Source organism: Glycine max, chromosome 6, assembly GCF_000004515.6.
Source record: "Glycine max cultivar Williams 82 chromosome 6, Glycine_max_v4.0, whole genome shotgun sequence".
Taxonomy (NCBI): domain Eukaryota; kingdom Viridiplantae; phylum Streptophyta; class Magnoliopsida; order Fabales; family Fabaceae; genus Glycine; species Glycine max.
Genome location: NC_038242.2, coordinates 35,215,813 through 35,239,099, shown reverse-complemented (window position 1 = coordinate 35,239,099; position 23,287 = coordinate 35,215,813). Strand labels below are relative to the sequence as shown.

Genomic DNA, 23,287 nt, shown 5'->3' with positions numbered 1-23,287 from the left:
AATCTAATAAAAAAATGTCTCATTTTTTTTCTTAAATATGTTTTTTTTTTCTTTTGATTCCTGAAAAAAGAATTCTTAACTTTTGGTCTTTACAAAATTCTTTTTGGGTTTTAATTTTTATTATTTTATTTTAATCATTTAATATATTTTTTTCATTTTAATCCCTACAATATGTAAATCATTTGTGTTTAGTCCTATCAAATGTTTTTAAAAGGATTAATTCAAAATGAATAAAAATTATAAGGACTAAAATAAAAAATTGGAAGAAAACAAAATAGCAATGACAAATAAAAAGAATTCTATAGGACCAAAAGTCAAGCAAAAAAAATTTAGGAACAAAAAGTAAAATATGACTATAAAATAGAGATAAAAACATATTTAAACATTTTTTATTATTCGGTTGTTCATCAAGATTAATATCTTTTGAAAAATCGAAAGACATAGATCTGGCCCCTCCCAACTAAGTTTTTCCCAAACACAGAAGTCAATATTCAAACTCCTCAGCATAAAAAAAAATCCGCATAAAAAAACTCCTAAGTCCTAACCACTTGTTTGTAAAATGAAAAAAAGAAAAAACAATATCGTTTACCTGTACTGTTTAACGTTATCTTTTCTTCTCTCTCTCTCTCTTTTTTATTATAAAAAAACGTTATATTTTCGTACTATGCAATTCATTTCTCTCCAGTTTTAAATTGTGCAATCATTTTTTACCTCTTTCTCTTACCACACATTAAGTATGGAAGTGGAGAAGTATTTGATACCAGTACAACTATTAATACAGGGTGAACAACAGCTTTAAACGAGTAACCGTTAGCATAACCGTTAGGTACCTTCAAGGTTCATCCCATATGTGGAAGAGCAAATCCAACAAGGCTTACAAATCTCACCATTATAAGAACTGGTCTCACCAATGCTACTAACAACAATAACAACATTTCAAATGATTTAAGATTCAAATCTTGGTGCTCATGATTCCGAAAAAGATTAATCATTCCAATAAGGACTACTTCATACCCATATCATGTTTTAAAAAAAATCTCACCATTACTGTGAAATTTGCTCTACAATTGGTTGCAGATTTTGCTTAAAGCCCATGTGCATGGGTTTGTAAATAAATTAGAATCCATTCAATATTAATAATTTAATATGCACTATCTACCTTACTGCATTTCTTGCATGTACTTCTTTTGGACCACAGCAATTATGGTCTTCAAAAGCCTGTACGTTGCTTTCTAAGTTCGCATTGATAAGACTTTAAAGAGAGGAAAAAGATACGTATAACGGTAACCGTACGTGTACATGCTTAGCCACTTGTGAATAAAAAGTCCTAAAAAAAAAAGTACACCCATTACCGATTTAAAGCCGTGTTTCGGAGATGTTATTTCAAGATAACTCTGCTTATTTTTAAGTGTTATTAACTGGGCCTAAGCCTAATTTACATTATATCTTTGGAAATCTCAAAACCTATATGTAGAAACTAATTGAAGATAACGACTAGTAATAATGATGTACGGATAGATGCTACAGCAAAGGGATAACTCTACCCAGAGAGAGAGTCATGGGCTCATGGACAATAGTTTCAGCCCGAGTCTGACACATATACTCCTAACGTCATTATTACAGGTACATACTTTATTACAATATTGAGACTTAAGAGTGAAACTTTTGCTACTTATGTATCAAAGTGTCTTTCTAAATATATATTTTTTCTGACGATGATAGTAATATAAAATAACTGTCATAGAAAAATCTGATTAATTTTCATCGGAAATCATAAACACACTAAGTGTTTTTGTAAATATATATTTTTTCTATAATGATATTAATATGAAATAACTGTCATAAAAAGATCTGATTAATTTTCATCGGTAACATGAGCACACACGGGGAGTGTCTTTGCATGTATACCTCTACTATCACTTGTGCAAGCGTGGCTTGAGGTGTTACCATTTGAAAATATTCGCCCACCTGCCCAGATTACTGAGTTCCAGAATTCGGGTCTTTACCTCCAAAATAAAGTAAATAGAATCTCATTGTCATTTTAATACCTAAAACTAAGGAAAACTCAAATAAATCCCTAAAATTCTTCAAGGTTTCATGCAAGTCCCTAAATTAACCCTTTTTTTTCCTTCTCATTTTAGTCCCTAGTCTAGGACTTGGGTGATAATAATAACAAAAGTTTAGGGACCAAAATGAGGAAAAAAGGTTAGTTTCAGGAACTTAAATGAAACCAAAATGAGAAAAAAAGGGTTGGTTTCAAGGACTTAAATGAATACAAATTTCAGGAACAAAATTAGCCATTTTTCCCTCAAAATAATCCAGACTACCTGGCCACTGGATTGGAACCACTATTATTCACACTTCGGACACAACAAAAAGCTCTCAGAACATTGTAAAAAAATATAATTACTTTTTCTCTAATAAGTACTTATGGAGAAATTTATCCAACCATGCCATAACCAATCAAATCTTTGACTGATTCATTGAGATAAAGAGAACAGAAACTAAATCACAAATTTTGGCCTTTGATGTTGAGAATACCAAATTACTTCAGTCAACGACTGAAGCACGTTCTAAATTGTTAGATAGGTAAATGATCAACACATATATTCATACAAGTTCCAACATAAGGCAGCTTCCAAGAGAAGAAATTAACAGGTAACTGGAAGCTGCTAGGAATATTAATTCGAATAGTTCATACATAAATTCCTGTAGATTTCCAATATAAAATGGTTACAATTGTTATTTTGGAGCCATAAGTTTGAAGCCTATCATCAGGCGCCACTAGCATATAATTGGGTCCATTCCTTCGCTGCATAGTTCAATGCCACATTTTAATAAGGGGATATTTTCCATCATTATCATTGTTTATATACAAATCACACAAAAACATACCTGTTTCGACAGCCTCGGCCTCATTAGATTTCCAATGCTTGGCAATGTTCTCAGAAAGTGGATCATCTGGGTTTGGTGCACTCAATAGAGCTTGAATGCTAGAAGATGCCAACAAACTCATATTATTAGTACATAATACTCTTTCCGATTGATAGCAGGTTAATAAAATAGTTTCCATTGACTTGCCCCACAACATTCTCCTCATTGTGAACATTCTAGTTGGTCATGTCAAGAGCCAAGCACCCGATGATTAAAAAAACTAAAGGGTCCTTTAGTTTCAGAAAACATTTTCTATTTTCACTTTCTGAATGTTTTCATTGTTTTTATATTTTTATACAAACTTGAAAACAGAAAATAAAATTAATATAGAAAACATTTTATCAAAGATACAAAAAATAAGGCAAAGTCTGAAAGGCACAAACAATTATTATAGTTTCTCAAAAACAGTTTTATCAAACAATAAAGAAAAACTATTCTTCCATTCCATACCAGCAACATTTAGTAGCCTAAAAGAAAACAAGATACCTTAATAGAACAGTGCGTATCTGAAGTGCAGGACTCCACTTATCTTTCAGAATATCAAGACATATCCTGCCAAGCTAAATTAAACAAGAACTTGTAAGAGAAAAATAACTACTAAAAAAGAAATGAGAAGTTAGGGAAAGCAAAATGCACCTTATCAATGTTCGGATGATATATTTTTGTTAGAAACCTAACCTGTGAAAAGCAATGCACATTTAAAACCATCAAAAAGGTATCAAAGTCAACAGAATAAGAGGAAACCATACAATCACACAGGATTTGAGATAATAAAAGATTCTTGAAAAGGGATGAAAAGAGACTTGAGAGAGCCACCATGGACAACTCAAGTCCCAATCAGATACCTAGGAGAGCTGTAGGTACACCACTTCCCTAATTCATTATAAGTGGAGAGCAACCCTCACCATATGAGCTAGCTTTTGGGATTAAGTTAGGTCCAAACCCTCACATTCTAAGATGATATTAGAGTCTATCCTAGATCCATTCAAAGGGCCACCTACCATGTTATTCATGCATCAAGCCCAAAAGTGCTGGATGTGAGGGGGTGCATTGAAAAAAATCCAAGTTTCACATTGGCTAGAGATAGTGCCAAGATAGAGTATATTAATGGAGGACAACCCTCACCCTATAAGTTAGCTTTTGGTGTTGAGTTAGGCCCAAACCCATTCTAAGAACCGTGCAACTTTTAAGAGTAGCTCAGAGGATCAAACCAGATGGGAAAACAAAACATTATGAGACCCCAACTTAAGGAGGAAAGATTTAAATTTAAAGGAAATAAAAAAGACATTGAGCTGGTTTGTTTAAACTTTAAAAAAGCAATTTTAAAATAAGCGTTTTTAGATAAGCAGATAGGATTTGCTTCTCAAAATAAGCAGAAAACAGTTTTTTTTTTAAGCAGAAACAATTTAGACAAACACACTAAGAAAATAGAAAGCTACTTATTTTATTAAATAAGTGTTTTTTTTAAGAAATAAGTTTAAACAAACTCACCCATTATTATTAATTAATATCAGTTCAAAGTAATTATTGTGCCATTGTCAATAAGGGAAGGTGTGAATAAAAAGACATAATAGAGAAAAATACTGTTCTTTAACTAGCAAAGAGATCCTATTAGATCTTAAATAGCAAAAACTAAAACAGAGTTTGTTAGCTTCTGTCAATGGCAAGGCTAGGGACTTGAGTTCCAAATTGGAAGTATGTGATTCTAGTGGGGGGTTACAAGGCCTCGGACTCTAACAATAGCTAGCTTCTGTGGTGTCATCTCAAGATTCTTATCAAATGGTATCAAAACTTTCCACCAAGTCTCCCAATAGCAAAGGAGTGGTGCAAGTGGTGATGTTGGCATTGTAGTGTTCATCCAGGACTAATCAAAAGGGCTGGGGCACAGCCACATCCCACACCCGCACTGGGCTGTGAAGCATGGTGGGTAGAGTTAGGATCTAATTACAAGGTATGGGATTTGAGTTCCACAATAAATGTACAGAATTCTGGTGTCAGGTTTATAAGGCCTTGGGCTCTCCAACTACAATGGTTATCTTTGGTGGTGTGGTTCTCCCAACATTCTTATCACAAATACAATACCTTAAACCATAAGCAATTGAGTAAATTACACACGCCTCTCCTCCTTTATTAAAACTTGCACAAACCTTATTGCTGGTATGAAGTTGGTTCAGGTGATTTTGTGAGATGGATAATTGATGGCTTGGTTAGCATAATTTTATTTGCTTTCTGAAAACTATAATTGTTCATTTGGCTTATGGGTTTCCTGGAATGGGGTTGGTTCAATGGTTTTGTTGCTCACGGTGGTGTTCATTTGGCTTATAGGTTTTACTGGTATGATAGTTTGATTGAGTTTTCTGCAACCTTTTTTTTTTCCATCAAAATTGTCCCATACTTGAAGGAGGAAGACAAGGACATTTTCAGAAAAAATACTCATTAAATGTCATACACATCACTTACTACTGTCAAATGTTTGGACAACATTTAGAGGGATTTGTATATATTTTAAAAACCGAGGGGAGACATCTATAATTTCCTTAAACCTCAAGGGAGGTTTGTGTAGCTTTTAAAAATTGAGGGGAGACATCTCTAATTTCCTTAAACCCCGGGGGAGGTTTGTGTAGTTTACTCTAAGCAATTATCCAGCAAACACTTTTACAACTTAGTTTCATTTCTTTTTGGTGTATAAGAATTCGGTAGAAACTTAACACCAAAAGAATGCCATGGTGCCATTAGAAAGAATAATAGTAAATATGTACCTTTGGAGCAGCCATTGGATATTCTTCTGGCAAAAATAGTTCTAACTTGAAAACGCCTCCTAGTAATACAAATAATAATAAATCAGCAAAAACATGAAGGATAGACATATTTAAGAAAATAATGGAATTATAAATATCATTGCCATCACAGACATTAAAAGTAAACAAGACGATAACCATCCATTATTCCCAAATGCAGAATCAAGAAAGAAGGAACTAACATCTGATCTAAGAAAAACTTACTGCTTTACTTCAATGTTGCTTTAGTTAAAACTGTTTAACTGAATAGATAACACAAACACTGTATGTAAGCATGAACAACATTGAATCTAGTTTGGTTATCAAAACATGCTTTAGTAAAAAAGAAAAATTGGCTTTTCTATTTAATCTAATGCAGATGACCCTAAACTAAAAATGAACTATAAAGCAGTTCCTTTACACATGAGAAGAGCACACTATTGAAATTGATCATCTAGATGGTAAGAAAAATAATGTCAACAGTCAAAAATATTATTGGGTCATTGATAAGGAAAAATAATGAGAACTGATAAATACAAAATAATACCTCGCTTCATCTCACAAACAATAGACCCAAAAAACTACCAGCAAACTTCTATGTAAGTAGCCACAAATAGAGTAATAGTTTGTTTGGTTTGGCAAGTAGGCCACAACTAGAGTAATAGTTTGTTTGGTTTTGAATTTTCCAAACCAAAACCCATTGCTGGACATGATAGTGTTTCAAATCTTGTTTGGCTACTTTTTATTTGAATCAAGTTTGTTCATGAATGAGGGTTAGGAGAGAAGCAAACTTTACTAGCATTTACATTGGGGATTTGGATTATTAGGGATAAAAACATTAACTTTACATTTTATACTCACTTTTCAGGTCACTTCATTTCATATCCATTTAAACCAAATTAATTTTACAAAATCATTTAAAGTAATCCTTGCACATGCTCACCTAAACACATACCAAGACAAATAGCATACAACTAAAAAATAAAAGGTAATTGAACAGAATTTCTGTGGCATAAAATCATTCCGAGAATACATTTGACTGTAGAACATAATTGCTAACAAAATCTCCATGTACTTCCTAATTCCTAAAAATACCCAAAACAAAAGGAATTTTCCCCTACATTACTAGTAAGTATAGTTTAAACAGAGACAACATGCTTTTAAGTAGATGAAGGAAGCATAATTAAGCTGTCAAACCCAATACTACCTTCATAAGGCGACTGGGTAGGCCCAAGGATCATCACATTGAAATATCGCATATTCTCTTCAGAGGGGGAGGCACTAATACCAGGTGCTGCATCAGCAGATCATCATAATATCAGAGACTGAAACAATCAAGAAATAAGCAGAATAAAATCAAAAGGATAAAAAGTCACAACCCTTGCATCATTATTTGGATTATTAAATCACCAAGGTAAAAATATTTAACATATCCTAGAAGACACTAGGATTCTATTTTTATTTTTATTTGATGCTATGATCGACCCTGCGCTTTGATCATTTGAAAAGATATCAACAAAACACAAAGCCAAGACACTATGTAAAGCTTAAAAAAATGGACAAATACAATCAATTAAACTTAGAGCAAGCTTATAACGCACTGAAATAAACTGAGAACAAATTTTTCATATAAATAAACAAAGGCAAAGTTCGAATAACTAGTTACCTGGCTCACTGAGCAAACGCTGCGTTTCCTGTTGAGGTAGGAGAAAAAATAGTGTTCAAAACATTCAGAAAGATCAAAATTAAAAAAAAAACAATTGAAAAACCCAGAATCGCAGTTCATTTCCAACGAAGATCAAAAGCAAAAGGGTAGCTGAATCCCCAAATTGTAACACCAAAAGACGCTTCAATTTTTATTTTATTTTTATAAGTTTTCCTTCATGTGGCAACTGAATTTAAACATAGGGCAATTTGGGAATTCGCACGGGAAGAAGCAGAAAATCCATAAGCGGGTTTCGAGTTTCTTTCGTTTTCTCAGAAACCAAAGAAATCGATCAGAGAAATTGAAATTGGAATAACAACGAGGAAATAAGTACGAACCTTGATGATTCTTCGAGGGAGGTTGCTGTTGGCCATTGTCGAGTTCGATTGCAAAACGTGCAATAGGGTTTCTAGAGAGAGAGAGAGAGAGAGAGAGAGAGTTTCTCTCAGTGAGACAGAAATGAACAATGCTGAGATCGAAAAACTTTATTTTCAATCAGCAAACACTCTATTAAAATGAAAAAAAAAAAAAGGAAAAGAAAGCAACAATTTTTTAAGAGTTTAATAGGCAAAAGGTTTTTACAACCAATTAATTTTTTTTTCATAATAATAATAATAATATTTTTTATATTATTATTATGAGTTTAAATATGTTGATTTTTTTAAGAAAATAGAATAATTTGTGTTATTTTTCTTTACAGAATAATATATATATATATATATAATATTTTTATGTATACTTTAATTTAATTATGCATAATTTAATATGAAAAAAATTGTAACGTTTTTATTTTCTTTAAACGAGTGTTTTGAAAAAAAATTATTCATCTAGAGCTAATACCTTAATAAGTTGAAATTATAAGAATGTGAGCAAGGGAGTGCTCTGCTGGGATTTTGGAGAGTCCTTTTGCAAAGAATCATCCCTCTAGTCATCCATTATGCCACAAACACAAACTGCTCTTCAGAAATAATATTAGGCAAGACCCCCTTCAACCAGTTTGCCAAAGATTTGGATAGGACCTTATAAATAACATTACAAAGTTATTGGCATGTAATCCTTCATAGAGGCTGGGTTATCACCTTTGGGTATTAAAGATTTTGATCTTTAATTTAGTTTTTTAGTGTTAATTTGATCTTTAAAATGTTAGTATATTTTGTTGTGATATATTTTAGCTTAAAAAATGTACTCAATTTTTTTTATATACATTTTTCACTTTTTAAAATTATTAATTTTTAAATTAATTTGGGTTTGCGAACCAATTTGTTCATCCACGGATTTTTGTGGGCCGGATACGGACCTTGAGAAAAAATTCATTTATTTTGCAAACTGGACTTATCCGAACCGTCTAAAACACGAGTTTCACGGGTCGGGCCTTAAACGAGCCAAATCGGTTCATATACCCATCCTTAGTCTTGGTGCATTCGAAAAAATGCATCATGAACTTCATCTTTAGATAATGGAACACTCAACATACAATTAACTTCTGAAGTAACCACTAGCTCCAAAACCTCCACCACTACATCATAGGAACCAATAGATTCACTGAAAATATTTGAAACATAGTTTTGAGCTACTTGGCATAGCCCTACCTACCTCAAGATTGCTTCTCCCTGCTCATTCAATAGTTGTTTGATACCATTAACCTTTTTCCTCACTAATGCCATGGAGTGGAAGAACTTCGAGTTATAGCCTCCCTTCTGGAGCAAAAGCATTTTCGCTCTCTGCCTCCAATAAACATCATCCTTCATGAGCACTTTTGCCAGCTTCTCCTTCAACGATTTCATTTTAGACACTAAAGTGTTATCATCAAACTTCCTATACCATTCTGGGTCTTTCTTGGTAGTTGTAACTTCCTCCTTAAAATTCCTATTAGGGCATTTACCCTAACTTTCGAGCCCCTCTACACACATCTTAATTTTTAAGGTTACTTCTCCAATACCATCTTGATTACACCCATCCCTCACCACCTCCTCAACATCCTTCTTTGGTAGCCACACATTCTCTAAGTGTAACCTCCTCTTTGTACTCTTAGTATAGCTTCTCCTCAATGACAATTCCAAAGAGAAGTGAATTGGACTATGATCTGAAATGGAAGAAACCATATTAACTAACTTACTCTCAAGGAATAAATCCAACTAGCTTCCTAAGACAAATGCTCTATAAAGTTTCTCTTCCACCACATTAAGTGTACCTAAACTTTTGGACTATGTAAAGGTATACCCCTCCAAGGGAATATCAATAAGGTGGCAATCTGACTTCTCCTCTCTAAAACCATTAAACAACCATTATGGATGCTCAACGCAACCAGCTTTGTCATTATCCACCAAGAGATCATTAAAATCTCCTATTACACACCATGGAAGACCCGACATGGTATGAAGATAGCAAAGACAATCCTAAGACTCCTTCCTCTGACTCCTATCCGGACATCCATAGAAACCTGTCTACTTCCATTTCCCCTTATCACCGATGCAATGTGAATATCAATGAAGTTTTGAGCATAATAGACAATCTAACAACTCGTACTCTTCCTCCACATAACCACCAAATTATCACCCCTACCTTTTCTATCAACAACAAAATTATGATCAAACTTCATACTTCTACACAACTCTTCAATCTTGTTCTTGTTAACAAGAGTCTTGGATAAGAACAACTACTATGGACAAGGTCCTTCAAAATAGGAATTTCCTGGAGGTTACCTAAGCCTCGATAATTCCAACTTAGGACAGTCATTGCTCCTAGGAGGCTTGGGAACTAGGACCTACTAATAAAAAAATGAACAACTTTTGATGAGATTCCTACAACACTTGAACAACCCATATCATTGGTTATCAAGTTCTCCCTCCTTTTTTCTTCTCTTTTTGTTCCATGGTCTCCTCCTTTGTAGGTTCTAATGGTGTCCCACTAATCACTATAGCTCCCTCCAATGGTTGAGAGATATTTGGTATCTGTTGATTTCCTTGATTATTAGTCACCACCTTTTTTGTGGGGTATTAATGTTCCCTTCATTTTGTGGGATATAGTGTGTGCTTCCATTATTGGCATTTAAGCCAGTCATAACCTCCCCTTGATTTCCACTATAATTCTTGACATATGAGACCCAATCACCCTAACCGTCCCTTAGCCATTGTGAACCACCAGTTCCCCAACCCCTCCTGTTCTTTGTCCTCAAATCAGCCCCCTCATTCTTGCTGCCCATCATCATCCACCAGAGTGAAGATTTTATCACATAATTTCTCAATGTGCCCTAAGGGGTTCCACATAAGAAACAGAAAGCCCCAAGATGCTTATACTTGAACTTAACAACCATCCAATCACTACTTGACTTCTTCACCTTTTTCTCCTTCTTAAGGGCAGCACGAACACCCACTCGAACCCTAACTCTCATGTATGATCACCATGAACCCGTGTTATTATTCTCATCGTATTCCATAAAGGAACCAATGAAATTCCCCAGGTTGCCCAATGATTGAGGTCATAAATCTTGTAGGTGTGATACCCTAAATCTATTATGAATAAACATGCACTTTTCCTTTACATGTAAACTCATTTCAATAAATGTTCATTAACGCAATTGTGAAAACATTTTACCTTAAGAAAACATGAGCATTTTTTTCTTTTTATTCCTCTATACATACAAGTCTTGACAGAATATAAGTCATTCAATAAAGACATAAGGGTTTCGAATATAAACCATACACCTTTTAAATGAAAGAGAAAAGGAAAATGATATAAAAGGTGATGACTGCATATACAAGCAAAATATTTGAAACCTAGGTCTATATAAATTGATTTGTATTCTTTTATTATCAATTTCATATAGAGTTTTTGTGATATTATTTTAGATCACTTTCTTAGATTAGTAGTTAATCTCTTTTCTATTTATTTTTTCTAATAATTTTCTTTTTCTTTACCCTACTTTTCCATTAGATATATATTGGTTTGTTTTGCTTCAACCACTTTCCTCCCAGTGAGTATACTTTTAAAATTATGAATGTATTTTTTTAAGTGAAGTATATATTTAAATATTTCTTCCATTTTATAATCAACATTTCCTTATCAAAATTAATAAAATTAATTACCAAACAATGTTTATAAGAATATCAATTATATAGTATTTGGTTATTTTGTTCAAATGAAATTAAGTGAAGTATATTATTTGTCAAAAATATGTTCATCCTTATTTTATTTAATAAAAAATTAAATTCCTCATATTAGTTATATTAGTATAAAATTTTGATAATTATAATTAAGTTAATAATATATATTTTTAAATTAGGTTTATGCATAGTAGTTGACAGAAGCTAAGATGGTTTAATTGACATAGTTATGTTCAACTTCACTAATCTTAACCTTCAACATGCTTATCTATATTTAATTTTGAATCAAATATCCGAATAAGATAGAAAAAAACTTATACGATGTACCTTAATTTTATTTCAATTTTCATATATAAATGTTTATCATTTATTTTAATTTCTTCAAATTATTAGTTTTTACTTTTAAAAGTCTTAAATACTATTAATTTTTCTTATCAATGATTTGTTTTCAACTAAATATATTTAAATTTTCTTAAATGTTATACCAATAATAATAATACAAAAGTAAGTCTTTTCATAACATTCAATTATAAGACATTTTATAATTTTAAGATTTTAAAGAATAAATATAACATCTTAAAGAATAATAAATACTCATTTAGTATCATAAATATAAAATAATTATAAAGCATATAAGAATAGTGTAGTTGTTATAATTAATATCATCATATTTCTGATTCACTAAAAATGAAAAAATAATTACTACAAAAGAAATAAGATAAAATAGTAACATAAAAGTAGCATGTAATAACATTTTAAAAGTTAGCAATAAGTATAATTAATATTTTTTATATACAAATAATCCTTATTGTAATTTAATTGTAAGATATAAAATCTGAATCATATAATAATTCTTATAGATAAATAATTTTAAAAAGTAAATGTAATGAAATTAAAATCAAAGAAATAATAATAATAATAATAGACAAATTTATTGTATGATCGAAACTACAATTTATGTTATAATGAGTTTCTATTTTGACAATTAAAATTAATTTTGATATTTTATACATGTTTTTTATTTCAAAAATTTAAATGAATGTTAATTTTGATATTAAATAATAACATTAAATATTATGTTACTACTCATGCACATTTAATTTTTAAAAAAATATCAAACAAAAAAGAGAAAAAATGAAGTTTACAAATGAAAAAAAATATCTTTCAATACTTTAGTCACTTTTTAGAAATTTAAAAAAGTAACTATAGTAATCATTATGCATAAATAAATTTATTGTAACAACTAATATAATTAAAATTCTTAAATTGTAATGTAAATGTCCATTTTTTTTCTACACTATTTCGATTTTCTATTCCACATTGCCTTGCTTTTTTATAAAAAAAAAGAGAAGGAATTTCAATATCTTCAAGCCTTCACGGGTTTTACTGTTTGGATTTACGCTAGTGGTCGGTCGGGTAAAGATTCAGCTCAAACGAAATTAATGTCTTATCTTTACTTCCCTTTTATCTCCAATAAAAAATAAGTAAAAAGGGACAACTGTCATACCCTAATTTCGTCCAGGGACCATTGTTTGTCAGCATGCGACCTTTGTTTGACCACCTCAAAATGTTTAACACCCATCGTTGTGGAATCCGTAAAGTTCCGAGATGTTTCAAGAAGAAACTGATCAAAAACATGAAAACGAGAGTGTATTTAGCAAAGTGAGGTGTGTAAATAAATTGTTACACTCTAATTTCATCCGAGGACCATTGTTGATATCTTTGGAAGGCTTAACACTCATCGCGGTGAAATCCGTAAAGTTTCGTGAGATTTCGGAAAAAACGGCCAAAAACACAAAAATGGGGGGTAAACTTATCAAGATAGGGGTGTAAATAGCAATTTTAATCTAGACCATTCCAAAACATTTTGGAAGTTGGGTTGCTTAAGGAGGAAGCAACTGGGCGGTAAGCTCCTCCACGTTGTTGAAAAATGGTTTCCGAGGCTTTTATGGCTTCCGTAATGCTTCCGTAAAATTTCCAAAATGCTTGGGTAAACATATTTCACTTAACATTGGTGAAAGGGATGAGAAAAAAAGATGAAAATAAAATCTGAAACACTTCCGTAAGGCTTCCGTAACTTTTCCATAAAGTACGAAAAGGGGGGGTGAACTTAGTAATTGGGGTGCGCTTAGAAATGTTCCTCAAGAAGCCTCTTGGCGGTAAGCACCTCCCTTTTTCCCTATAAATAGGGGAGGGGGTGGGCTTTTTGAAAATGTTCATGACCCCTAAGCTATGCATTTCGGCTATTTTGGGCAAAAAACACGTTTTCGTGAAGAAAAATTGAGTCGAAGTGCTTCCGTAATGCTTCTGTAACGCTTGCGTAAGCGATTCTGTGGAAATTCTTCATCGTTCTTCACCGTTCTTCGTTCGCTCTTCGTCGTTCTTCAATCTTCAACCGGTAAGTTCCCAAAATCGAATCTTTCAATTCATTCTATGCACCCTTACTGGTCCCTACTTGTTTTGTATACTTACACTTTAATTTCGCTTACTTTTAGTTTTCTTTTCTTCTACTTTAACGAGCTTTTTACTGTTTATTTAAGCCGTTTTCTCACCTAATAAATGATAAAATGAATTTCAACCGATCATTTGTGTTGTAATCTCGTTTAATCAATGTTAAAACAAAATTTAACCGATCGTTCACGCTGTAATCACGGTTAAACCAAAAAAAGGTAAAAATATAATAATAATAAAATAATCAAGAAAAATCAATCGAACGTTTTTTCTTTGGAAGTTTCCTTGAATGAATTGACTAATAACCAAAGTGAAACTAAGGCTAAAATCAACTCACAAATCAAGTTTTGTCCGCAAAAGTCACTTAGAACCGTTTTAAGGTCCAACGCCTTAAACGATCCTCTTTGCTTTTATCGGTTAACATGGACAGTTCAAAAGCATAAAATCAACCCATAACTTTACCGCTTGTGCAAGAACTACGTAGGTCTGATTTCCTCATCGCAATTGAGGATACGTAGGAGCAAAAGCCCTGCTTTTGTCGACCACCCCAAGAGATTGTTAATGGTCCAATGCCTTAACGTTTCTCTCCTTTCCAAAAATCAAAAGATCGTTTAATGTTTCAACACCTTAAACGACTTTTGTTCGATTAAAATCGATCTTGTGGAAAAAGATCAAAACAACTTAACCAATGTTTAGTTCTGAAATAACTACGTAGGTCTGATTTCCTCATCGCAATTAAGGATACATAGGAGCGAGGGAAACACCCTTGTCGACCACACCAAAATTAAAAACATAAAAAGCATAAAAACACAAAAAGACATAAAAAAGGGAAAATACATAATTTTGAAGTCATATTTGCACACTTGATTAAAGGTTGTTGTCTTTTGTGACGGACACGTGAGGTGCTAATACCTTCGCCGTGCGTAAAAACAACTCCCGAACCTTTCACGATTAAAGTTCATAGACCACACCTTTTCTGGTTTTTCCGACGTTTTCCTTGAATAAACGTTGGTGGCGACTCCATGCATTTTCCTCCCATGGAAGACGCACCTGTGAGCCTCACGCGCCCTCCCGCCGAAGGGTAGGTTGCGACACGCGCTTAGCGCGACAACATGACGTTTGGGTTTAAGGCTCATGCGCTTAGCACCACCTCTCGTGCTAAGCCCAATTCAAGTTTCAAATTCCAGAGACATATCCAGGCTTAGTGCGAAGACACGCGCTTAGCGCTGTCTGCAGCTCTAATTGGTCCTACAATTTTCGTTTAGCCTGAGATGTTAGGTTTAGCGCCAATCCAAGCTTCAACTTACAGAGAGTAGTTCAGGCTTAGCGCAACAAGCGCGCTAAGCGCACTTCAAAAAACACTTCAAAGACAGTAAGGGATTGGCGCTTAGCGCATCCTACCCGCTAAGCCCAACTCATGAAGTTCACTTCCAGAGAGGATCTGGGGCTTAGGTTAGGATTATGCGCTTAGTGCAACTATAATAAATGTTTCCAGTGAAGAAGTGGCGCTTAGCGCATCATCTCCGCTAAGCTCACTGCTTGAAGTTCAATTCTAGAGATGAAGTGGGGCTTAGCGCAATGATGTGTGCTTAGTTGAACTATTTAGCCAACTAATGAAGGGTCAAAGCGCTTAGTGCGAGTAAGATTAGGCTTAGCGCATGAAGACATTGCGCTTAGCGTAGGGGTTGCGCTTAGCAGATGGACAACTGTTAAAATTTTCTAACTCTTTTTCTGTCCATCTCTTAACACAAGCTGAAAACCCTTTTTCTCAATACTAAACAAGCTTAAGTCATATACAATGATAAGCAATTATCCTAAGCTACATGCAAGAAAAATAGAATTAAAAATGACTGGGTTGCCTCCTAGCAAACACTCTTTTAATGTCATTAGCTTGACACATCTTCCTGTTATCCAGGGTCTAACAAGGTTCCTACTTCCAGAACCTTTTTCTCAGGTCTCTTTTCATCCATCAGATGAACCTTCAAACAAACATTTTGGTCAGGCGGATCTTTATCCTCATGGAATAAATCAAAGCTGATTTTTTGATCTTCTATGCCCATTTGCAGCATCTTCTTTCCCATGTCTACCATGCAGCTTGCGGTAGACATGAATGGGCGTCCAAGTATAAAAGGAATATAAGAATCCTCTTCAATATCCATTACAACATGTCGCAACCTACCCTTCAGCGGGAGGGCGACGCGGGGCTCACGGGTGTGTCTTCCAAGGGAGAAAGGCACGTGGAGTTGCCACCAACGTTTATTCGAGGAAAACATCAGAAAAACCAAAAATGTGTGGTCTATGAACTTTAATCGTGAAAGGTTCAGGAGTTGTTTTTATGAATGGGGAAGGTATTAGCACCCCACGCGTCCGTCACAAGAAACAACAACCTTCAATCAAGTGTGCAAATATGACTTCAAAACTACGTGTTTTTCTTTTTTTTATGTTTTTATGTATTTTCCCTTTTTTATGTTTTTAGCTTTTTATGGGCCTTTTGTATTTTTTGTCTTTTTGTGGTCGACAAGGGTGTTTTCTTCGCTCGTACGTATCCTCAAGTGCGATGAGGAAATCAGACCTATGTAGTTCTTTGAGTAAGAACTAAACGTTGGTTAAGTTGTTTTTATCTTTTTCCGCAAAATCAATTTTAACCGAACAAAAGTCATTTAAGGCGTTGGACCATTAAACGATCGTTTGATTCTTTTGAAAGGAGAGAAACGTTAAAGCATTGGACCATTAACGATCTCTTGGTTGTGAAAGAAGAGAAATGTTAAGGCATTCGACCATTAATGATCTCTTGCTTTTTTGAAAAGGGATGGTCGACAAAAACGGGGTTTTTGCTCCTAGGTATCCTTGATTTGTGATGAGGAACTCAGACCTATGTAGTTCTTGCAAAAGCAGTAAAGTTATGTGTTGATTTTATGCTTTTGAATGGTCCATGTTAACCGATAAAAGCAAAGAGGACTGTTTTAAGGCATTGGACTTTAAAACGGTTTTAAGTGACTTTTGCGGACAAAGGCTTCATTTGTGAGTTGATTTTAGCCTTAGTTTCACCTTGGTTATTAGTCAATTCATTCAAGGAAACTTTCAAAGAAAAATATCTGAGGTTACAGTGTGAACGATCGGTTAGATTTTGCTTTAACAGTGATTAAATGAGATTACAATGCAAATGATCGGTTGAAATTCATTTTATCACTTATTAGGTGAGAAAACGACTTAAATAAATAGTTAAAAGCCCGTTAAACCGGAAGAAAAGAATGGATGAAGAACGACGGAAAATATTCATGAAATTGCTCACAAAAACGTCTCGGAAGTGTTACGGAGGCACCTCGACTTGGATTTTCTTCATAAAAACACATTTTTTCACCCAAAACTGCTGAAATGCATAGCCTAGTGTTGGATCAAGTGGTCTCGGAATAATTAAGAAGGGGGGGTTGAATTAATTATTAATGAACCTTTAATAATTAAAAATCTATCCTTCTTAATGTTACTAAAATCAATTAGGCTTTTACTATAATGTTAAGAAAGTAAAGAACAAAAATAAAAACTTAACCAAAAGTAAAAGCGATAATTAAAGTGCACAGCGGAATTTAAAAGTGTAGGGAAGAAGAAGACAAACACAAGAGTTTTATCCTGGTTCAACAACAACCCGTGCCTACATCCAGTCCCCAAGCGACCTGCAGTCCTTGAGATTTCTTTTCATCCTTGTAAAAACCTTTACAAGAAAAGATCCACAAGGGATGTACGCTCCCTTGTTCTCTTTGAACAATCAAGTGGATGTACCCTCCACTTGAATTGATCCACAAGAGATGTACCCTCTCTTTTCTCAGTTATAACAACCCAAGCAGATGTACTCTTTACTTGTACCACAAACGATGTACCCTCCAATGTGTTAAGACAAAGTTCTTAGGCGGTTAGTCCTTTGAAACTTTGTGAAGGGGAAACAAAAGATATCTCAGGTGGTTAGTCCTTTGAAATCTTTTGTTTAAGGGAAAGGGAAGAATCAAAAGAATTCTCGGACTGTGTTGTTTTGAATTCTTTGAAAAGGGAGAAGGGAGACACAAAAGAATTCAGGCGGTTAGTCCTTTGTTCTTTTGGAAAAGGGAGAAGAGAGACACAAAAAGAATTTAGGCGGTTAGTCCTTGGCGAATTCTTTTTGGCAAAGGTAGAAGAGAATGAAAAAGATGAATAGCACAAGTTTTTGAACAAAGAAATTTTCTTCAAAGAGAAAGTTTTGAACAAAAACTTTTAGAAAGATGAAGAGAAGATGAATCAGAAAAAATCTATTGAAAGAGATGAAAGAAAATATTGAAAGATTGATTGAAAGAGATGATTGAGATGAATGAATATGTTTCATGCCAAGGTCACATATTTATAATTTCTTGATGACTCAAGTCAAAACTTGTAACTCTTGGCAATTCCTTTAAAACTAATTACTTAAAAAGTTAAGACTTTTGAAAGAATCTTCAAAAATAAGTCACTTGAAGAATTGTGACTTTTGGAAATGAATTTTTCAAAAATAGTCATTGGTAATCAATTACCATTAAGGTGTAATCGATTACACATCAACAAATGTGACTCTTCATTTTGAATTTTGAAAATCTTAACGTTTTAAAACACTGGTAATCGATTACATGTTTATGGTAATCAATTACAGCTTTGTAAATCAGTTTGAAAAACAATGCTGGCTACTGGTAATCGATTACTACCTTCTGGTAATCGATTATCAGAGAGTTAAACTCTTTGGTAAAAGATTTTGTAAAAAGTTCATGTGGTACTCAATGCTTTGAAAAACTTTTTTAATACTTATCTTGATTGATTCTTCTCTTGATTCTTGAATCTTGAATCTTGAGTCTTGAATCTTGATCTTGATTATTCTTGAATCTTGATTCTTGAAAACTTCATTCTTGAATCTTTGGAATTTGCTTGACTCTTGATTCTTTGGCATCATCAAAATAACCTTGGAAGACATTGCTTCCACACCTAGGGGTCCGTGTCATACCCTAATTTCGTCCGGGGACCTTTGCTTGATGACATGCGACCTTTCTTTGGTCCTTGTGAGGTGCTTGACACCCATCATTAGGCAATTTGTGAAATTCCAGGACATGCTGGAAAACCAAAAAAATATTGATGCACAATCCGTAAGTTTCCGTGACACACCGGAAATCAAATGGAAGCATCGTTGCATAATTAAGTGAGATTCCGTAAGTCAAAAAGGGGATGATTATGTAATCCGCAAGGTTCCGTAACATTACGGAAAGAAAACAAGTATCGTTACGAAATTCGTAAGTTTCCGTAACTTTACGAAAAAAGAATCACCAAAAAAAGCAGAGGGAGGTGTACTTAGTAAAAATGGGGGTGCAAATAGCACCCAGGCCCACTTGGGCCCTCCAGAATATTCCTCTAGAAGGCTGTTGCTTCTGGAGGAAGCAACCTGGCTCGCCTGGGCGAGCTGGGCGGCAACCACCTCCCCTATTTTGCTATAAATAGGGGAGGAAGTGAAGAAGAAAAGGGTTCAGCCCCTTAGGCACTTCTCTCTCTTTCGAATTTGCTTGGAAAAATTGTTTCCGTGAAGAAAATCTAAGCCGAGGCGCTTCCGAAACGTTTCCGTAACGTTTTCCATGAAGAATTTCGCGAAGGTTTCGACCGTTCTTCGACGTTCTTCATTCGTTCTTCATCGTTCTTCGATCTTCAACGGGTAAGTACCTCGAACCAAGCTTTTCGATTCATTCTATGTACCCGTAGTGGTCCACATTGCGTTTCGTGCATTTTTATTCTCGTTTTGTTTACTTTTTATACCCCCTCTTGACGTGGTTAAGCCATTTTACTTAAGTCATTTCTCGCTTAACTTAAAAATAAAATAAATTTCCACCGAACGTTTGAATTGTATTATCCGTTAACTTCAGTTAAAATAAATTCCGACCGTTCGGTCGTGCCGTAACCACGTTGGAAATAAAAAAAGGAGGTAAAAAACAATATAATAATAAAAAAAAATCTTTTAGCAAAATAAAGCGGAAAATCAATCGGACGTTTTCTCTTTGGGATTTCTCATTCTTAATCGAATTGATTAATAACTAAAGTGAAACTAAAGCTAAAATCAACTCGCCTAGTCAAGCTCGTCCATAAAAATAGGCTTTTGAAGTTTGTCATTTCAATTTCTCACTAAGTAAAATGGATCATTTTTAAGGTCCAACGCCTTAAAATGATCACCACTTAAGTAAAAAAGAATCACTTGATAAGAAAGAACTACGTAGGTCTGATTTCCTCATTGCAAATTGAGGAATACGTAGGAGCAAAGGGAAACACCCTTGTCGACCACAAAAAAGGAAAAATATAAAAAGGGTATAAAGGATATAAGGACATAAAAGGGAACGTAAAAATCAAAGTCATGTTTGCACATTCGATTAAAGGCTGCCATCCCTTGGGACGAACGTGTGGGGTGCTAATACCTTCCCCGTGCGTAAATACAACTCCCGAACCTTTCACTTAAAAGTTCGTAGATCGCGTCTTTTCCAGTTTTTTCGACGTTTTCCTCAAATAAACGTTGGTGGCGACTCCGCGCGTATTCCATTCGTGGAACACGCATCCCGCGAGTCTCGCGTCGCCCTCCCGCCGAAGGGTAGGTTGCGACAGTTGGCGACTCCACTGGGGACTTTTTTTAGAGAGTTAGGCCATTTAATCTTGTGCAATGTTTTACCGTGACTTACCCCTTTGTTAGTTTCCATTCATTATGTTCTTGTGTATATAAACTCTTTGTTGCTTTTAGTGCGTTTTAAAATGTATGCATGAAGTAAATATTTATTCATTTGATGCACACAAACACCAACACTATTTGCACACACTGTGAGTGAAAAAGGGGCCCTATACCCGGGTTCATGGGAACATAAGGAGTGGAGGCGAATCTGTGATCATGCTAGGTCTCCGACTTGCTTGATTACAGTGAACCCTCATCTAGAGCTTTTCTCTTTGAAAACTTATTGTTGCTAGTAGTCCCTACTGCTGCAATATGTTCTTCAAAGAGGATAATACCTCTAGAAACCGTCAAGAGAGATATGACTACCTTGGGGGGGTTATTGCTAAATGCCTAGTTAGTTCTCTCCCTTGTAGGTCCCTTAAATAGGGGCACGGAGCGAACACGCTGCGTGCCATTTTTCACACTGCCATGCATAAGTATCATACACCCTTTTGCTTATGTTCAATGAATATTGTCATACTATGTACATTCCCGTATTGCGTCTTTTGCATATGCATCGCATATGGGTTCTATCTTTGATCCCCTCACTTTAGCAAACCGACGGAGGGTCCATGTCGCCTTCTTAAAAACATACGTTGGGTGCCACGCTGCCCAAACGTTGTATCCAAGAAGGAAACAATTTCTCGGGCTCCCGTATTCGTAAATTGCATCTGTGTCATATGCATTTCTTCATGCATTCATCCATTCCATCCATGATAGATGTCGGAATTTTGATTCGCACTAGATTTTATTTCACTTTAGTAAAACATGGGCCTTCGCTTAAAAAGAGGTTCTATCAAGTCAAAATCAAGAGCTTAGAGGTCACTAGTTTACGAGAGTTGGGGCAATTAATGGGTCAACTTCAACGGCAAGCCTTCCGCAAAGCCTATGGTAAGATTTGGGACCTAGCTAGGGTAGAAGTCTCCATGGAACCGATTGCATCCCTTTCCCAATATTATGACCAGCCCCTAAGGTGCTTCACATTTGAGGACTTCCAGCTAGTGCCGACTGTGAAAGAGTTTGAAGAAATCCTGGGATGCCCACTGGGAGGAAGGAAGCCATATCTTTTCTCTGGGTTCTATCCCTCCACGACAAGAGTTGCCAAAGTGAAAATCTCAGCACAAGAGTTGGACCGTGTAAAGCAAAACAGAAATGGAGTAGTCGGAGTACCAAGGAAGTGTTTGGAGGAAAGGGCAAAGGCCTTGGCAAATCAAGGCGAATGGGCTTTCTTTTATTGACATCTTGGCGCTTTTGATCTTTGGAGTTATCCTCTTTCCGAATATGGAAGGGTTAGTGGACCTAGCAGCGATTGACGCTTTCCTCGCCTTTCATCATGGCAAGGAAAGCCCGGTCGTCGCCATTTTGGCCATGTATAACACGTTCAACTGGGGATGTGAAAAGAGCAGCGCAAGAATTGTTTGTTGTGCACTGGCTCTCTATATGTGGCTGGTTTCACACCTTTTTCTCCAAGAAGGTAGGCCCGTCTATCCGCTACAAGGTCACCGCTCGTGCGTCGAAAAAGGAAAGGCGAATTGGGACCAACTCTTGGCTAGCATGGAGGGGCGTCTGTTAATTGGTTCCCTCGCTAGAAGGAAGGAAGAATCAGGATTCTATCTTCATGCGAAGGATGTACAAATGTTCCCTTGATGGAACAAGGGGTTGTATTAATTATAATCCCGTCCTCGCCATAAGACAGCTTGGCTACCCCATGAGAGGAGTGCCATCAGACGAAAGCATCATGCCTTTCATCGCACGGGGTTTCAGTGACCCCAATGCGAGGGTACTCTAAGGAGTTCACAAGGCATGTGATGCGGTGTGAAGAAAGGACAGAGAGCTTAGGGGAAGCAGTAATGGGAGCATCGGCGGCTATCATAAGTGGCTGAGAGTCCAGACACAAGGATTGGATTGACTCCCAAATCTAAAGACTATGAGAGACAATGAGGTTAAAGCTTCGGAAGAAAGTGATGAGGTACAAGCCCTAAAGGCAAAGCTTGAAAGAGCCCGGGTAGTCGAAGAGAAGTTCAAGTCCATAGCCATCAAAGTCTGAAGAGAGTATGATGAACTAAGGGACGTCAATATGGCCACCGATGAAGCCTTGGAATGAGAAACCAAAAAGGCCCGAAAGGAAGAACACGACCAAAACAAGTTTTGAGGGGCTTTATAGGGCAGCAATAGTGAGCTCAAACTCCGAAGAGGTGAAAGGAATCATCACGGGTCAAAGGCATGATCTGGAAGGACGAGCTAAAGGCTTGCCTTAGGTCGAAAAGAAATTTGTCCCAACAGTTAAAGTGAGACTGAAGGGAATATGTGGGCCATCATCGATGAGTGCAAAGAGAAGCTAAATCTAGCGGCGACTCACGAGCAAAGGCTAGAGGATGAGTACGCCAAGATATCAGCAGAAAGGGAGGCAAGGGAAAGGGTAATTGATTCATTGCACCAAGAGGCAACAATGAGGATGGACCGATTTGCTCTTACTTTGAACAGGAGTCAAGAACTTCCCCGATTGCTAGCCAAGGCTAAAGCAGTGGTGGACACCTACTCCGCCCCCGAGGAGATCCACGGACTTCTCAGCTATTGTCAGCATATGATA

General features: G+C 35.4%; 1 protein-coding gene across 1 annotated transcript; it reads right to left on the bottom strand.

Moving 5' to 3' along the window:
• Positions 1-2,713: 2,713 nt before the first annotated feature.
• On the bottom strand, positions 2,714-7,881 carry LOC100500231 (uncharacterized). Its single transcript, NM_001248126.2, has 8 exons — positions 7,755-7,881; positions 7,378-7,405; positions 6,919-7,005; positions 5,694-5,752; positions 3,571-3,612; positions 3,421-3,494; positions 2,896-2,993; positions 2,714-2,812 (listed from the first exon to the last, which is right to left on the bottom strand). Exons 1-8 carry the CDS (start codon positions 7,788-7,790, stop codon positions 2,775-2,777), a joined length of 462 nt encoding a protein of 153 aa, NP_001235055.1. The 5' UTR covers positions 7,791-7,881; the 3' UTR covers positions 2,714-2,774.
• Positions 7,882-23,287: the final 15,406 nt, after the last annotated feature.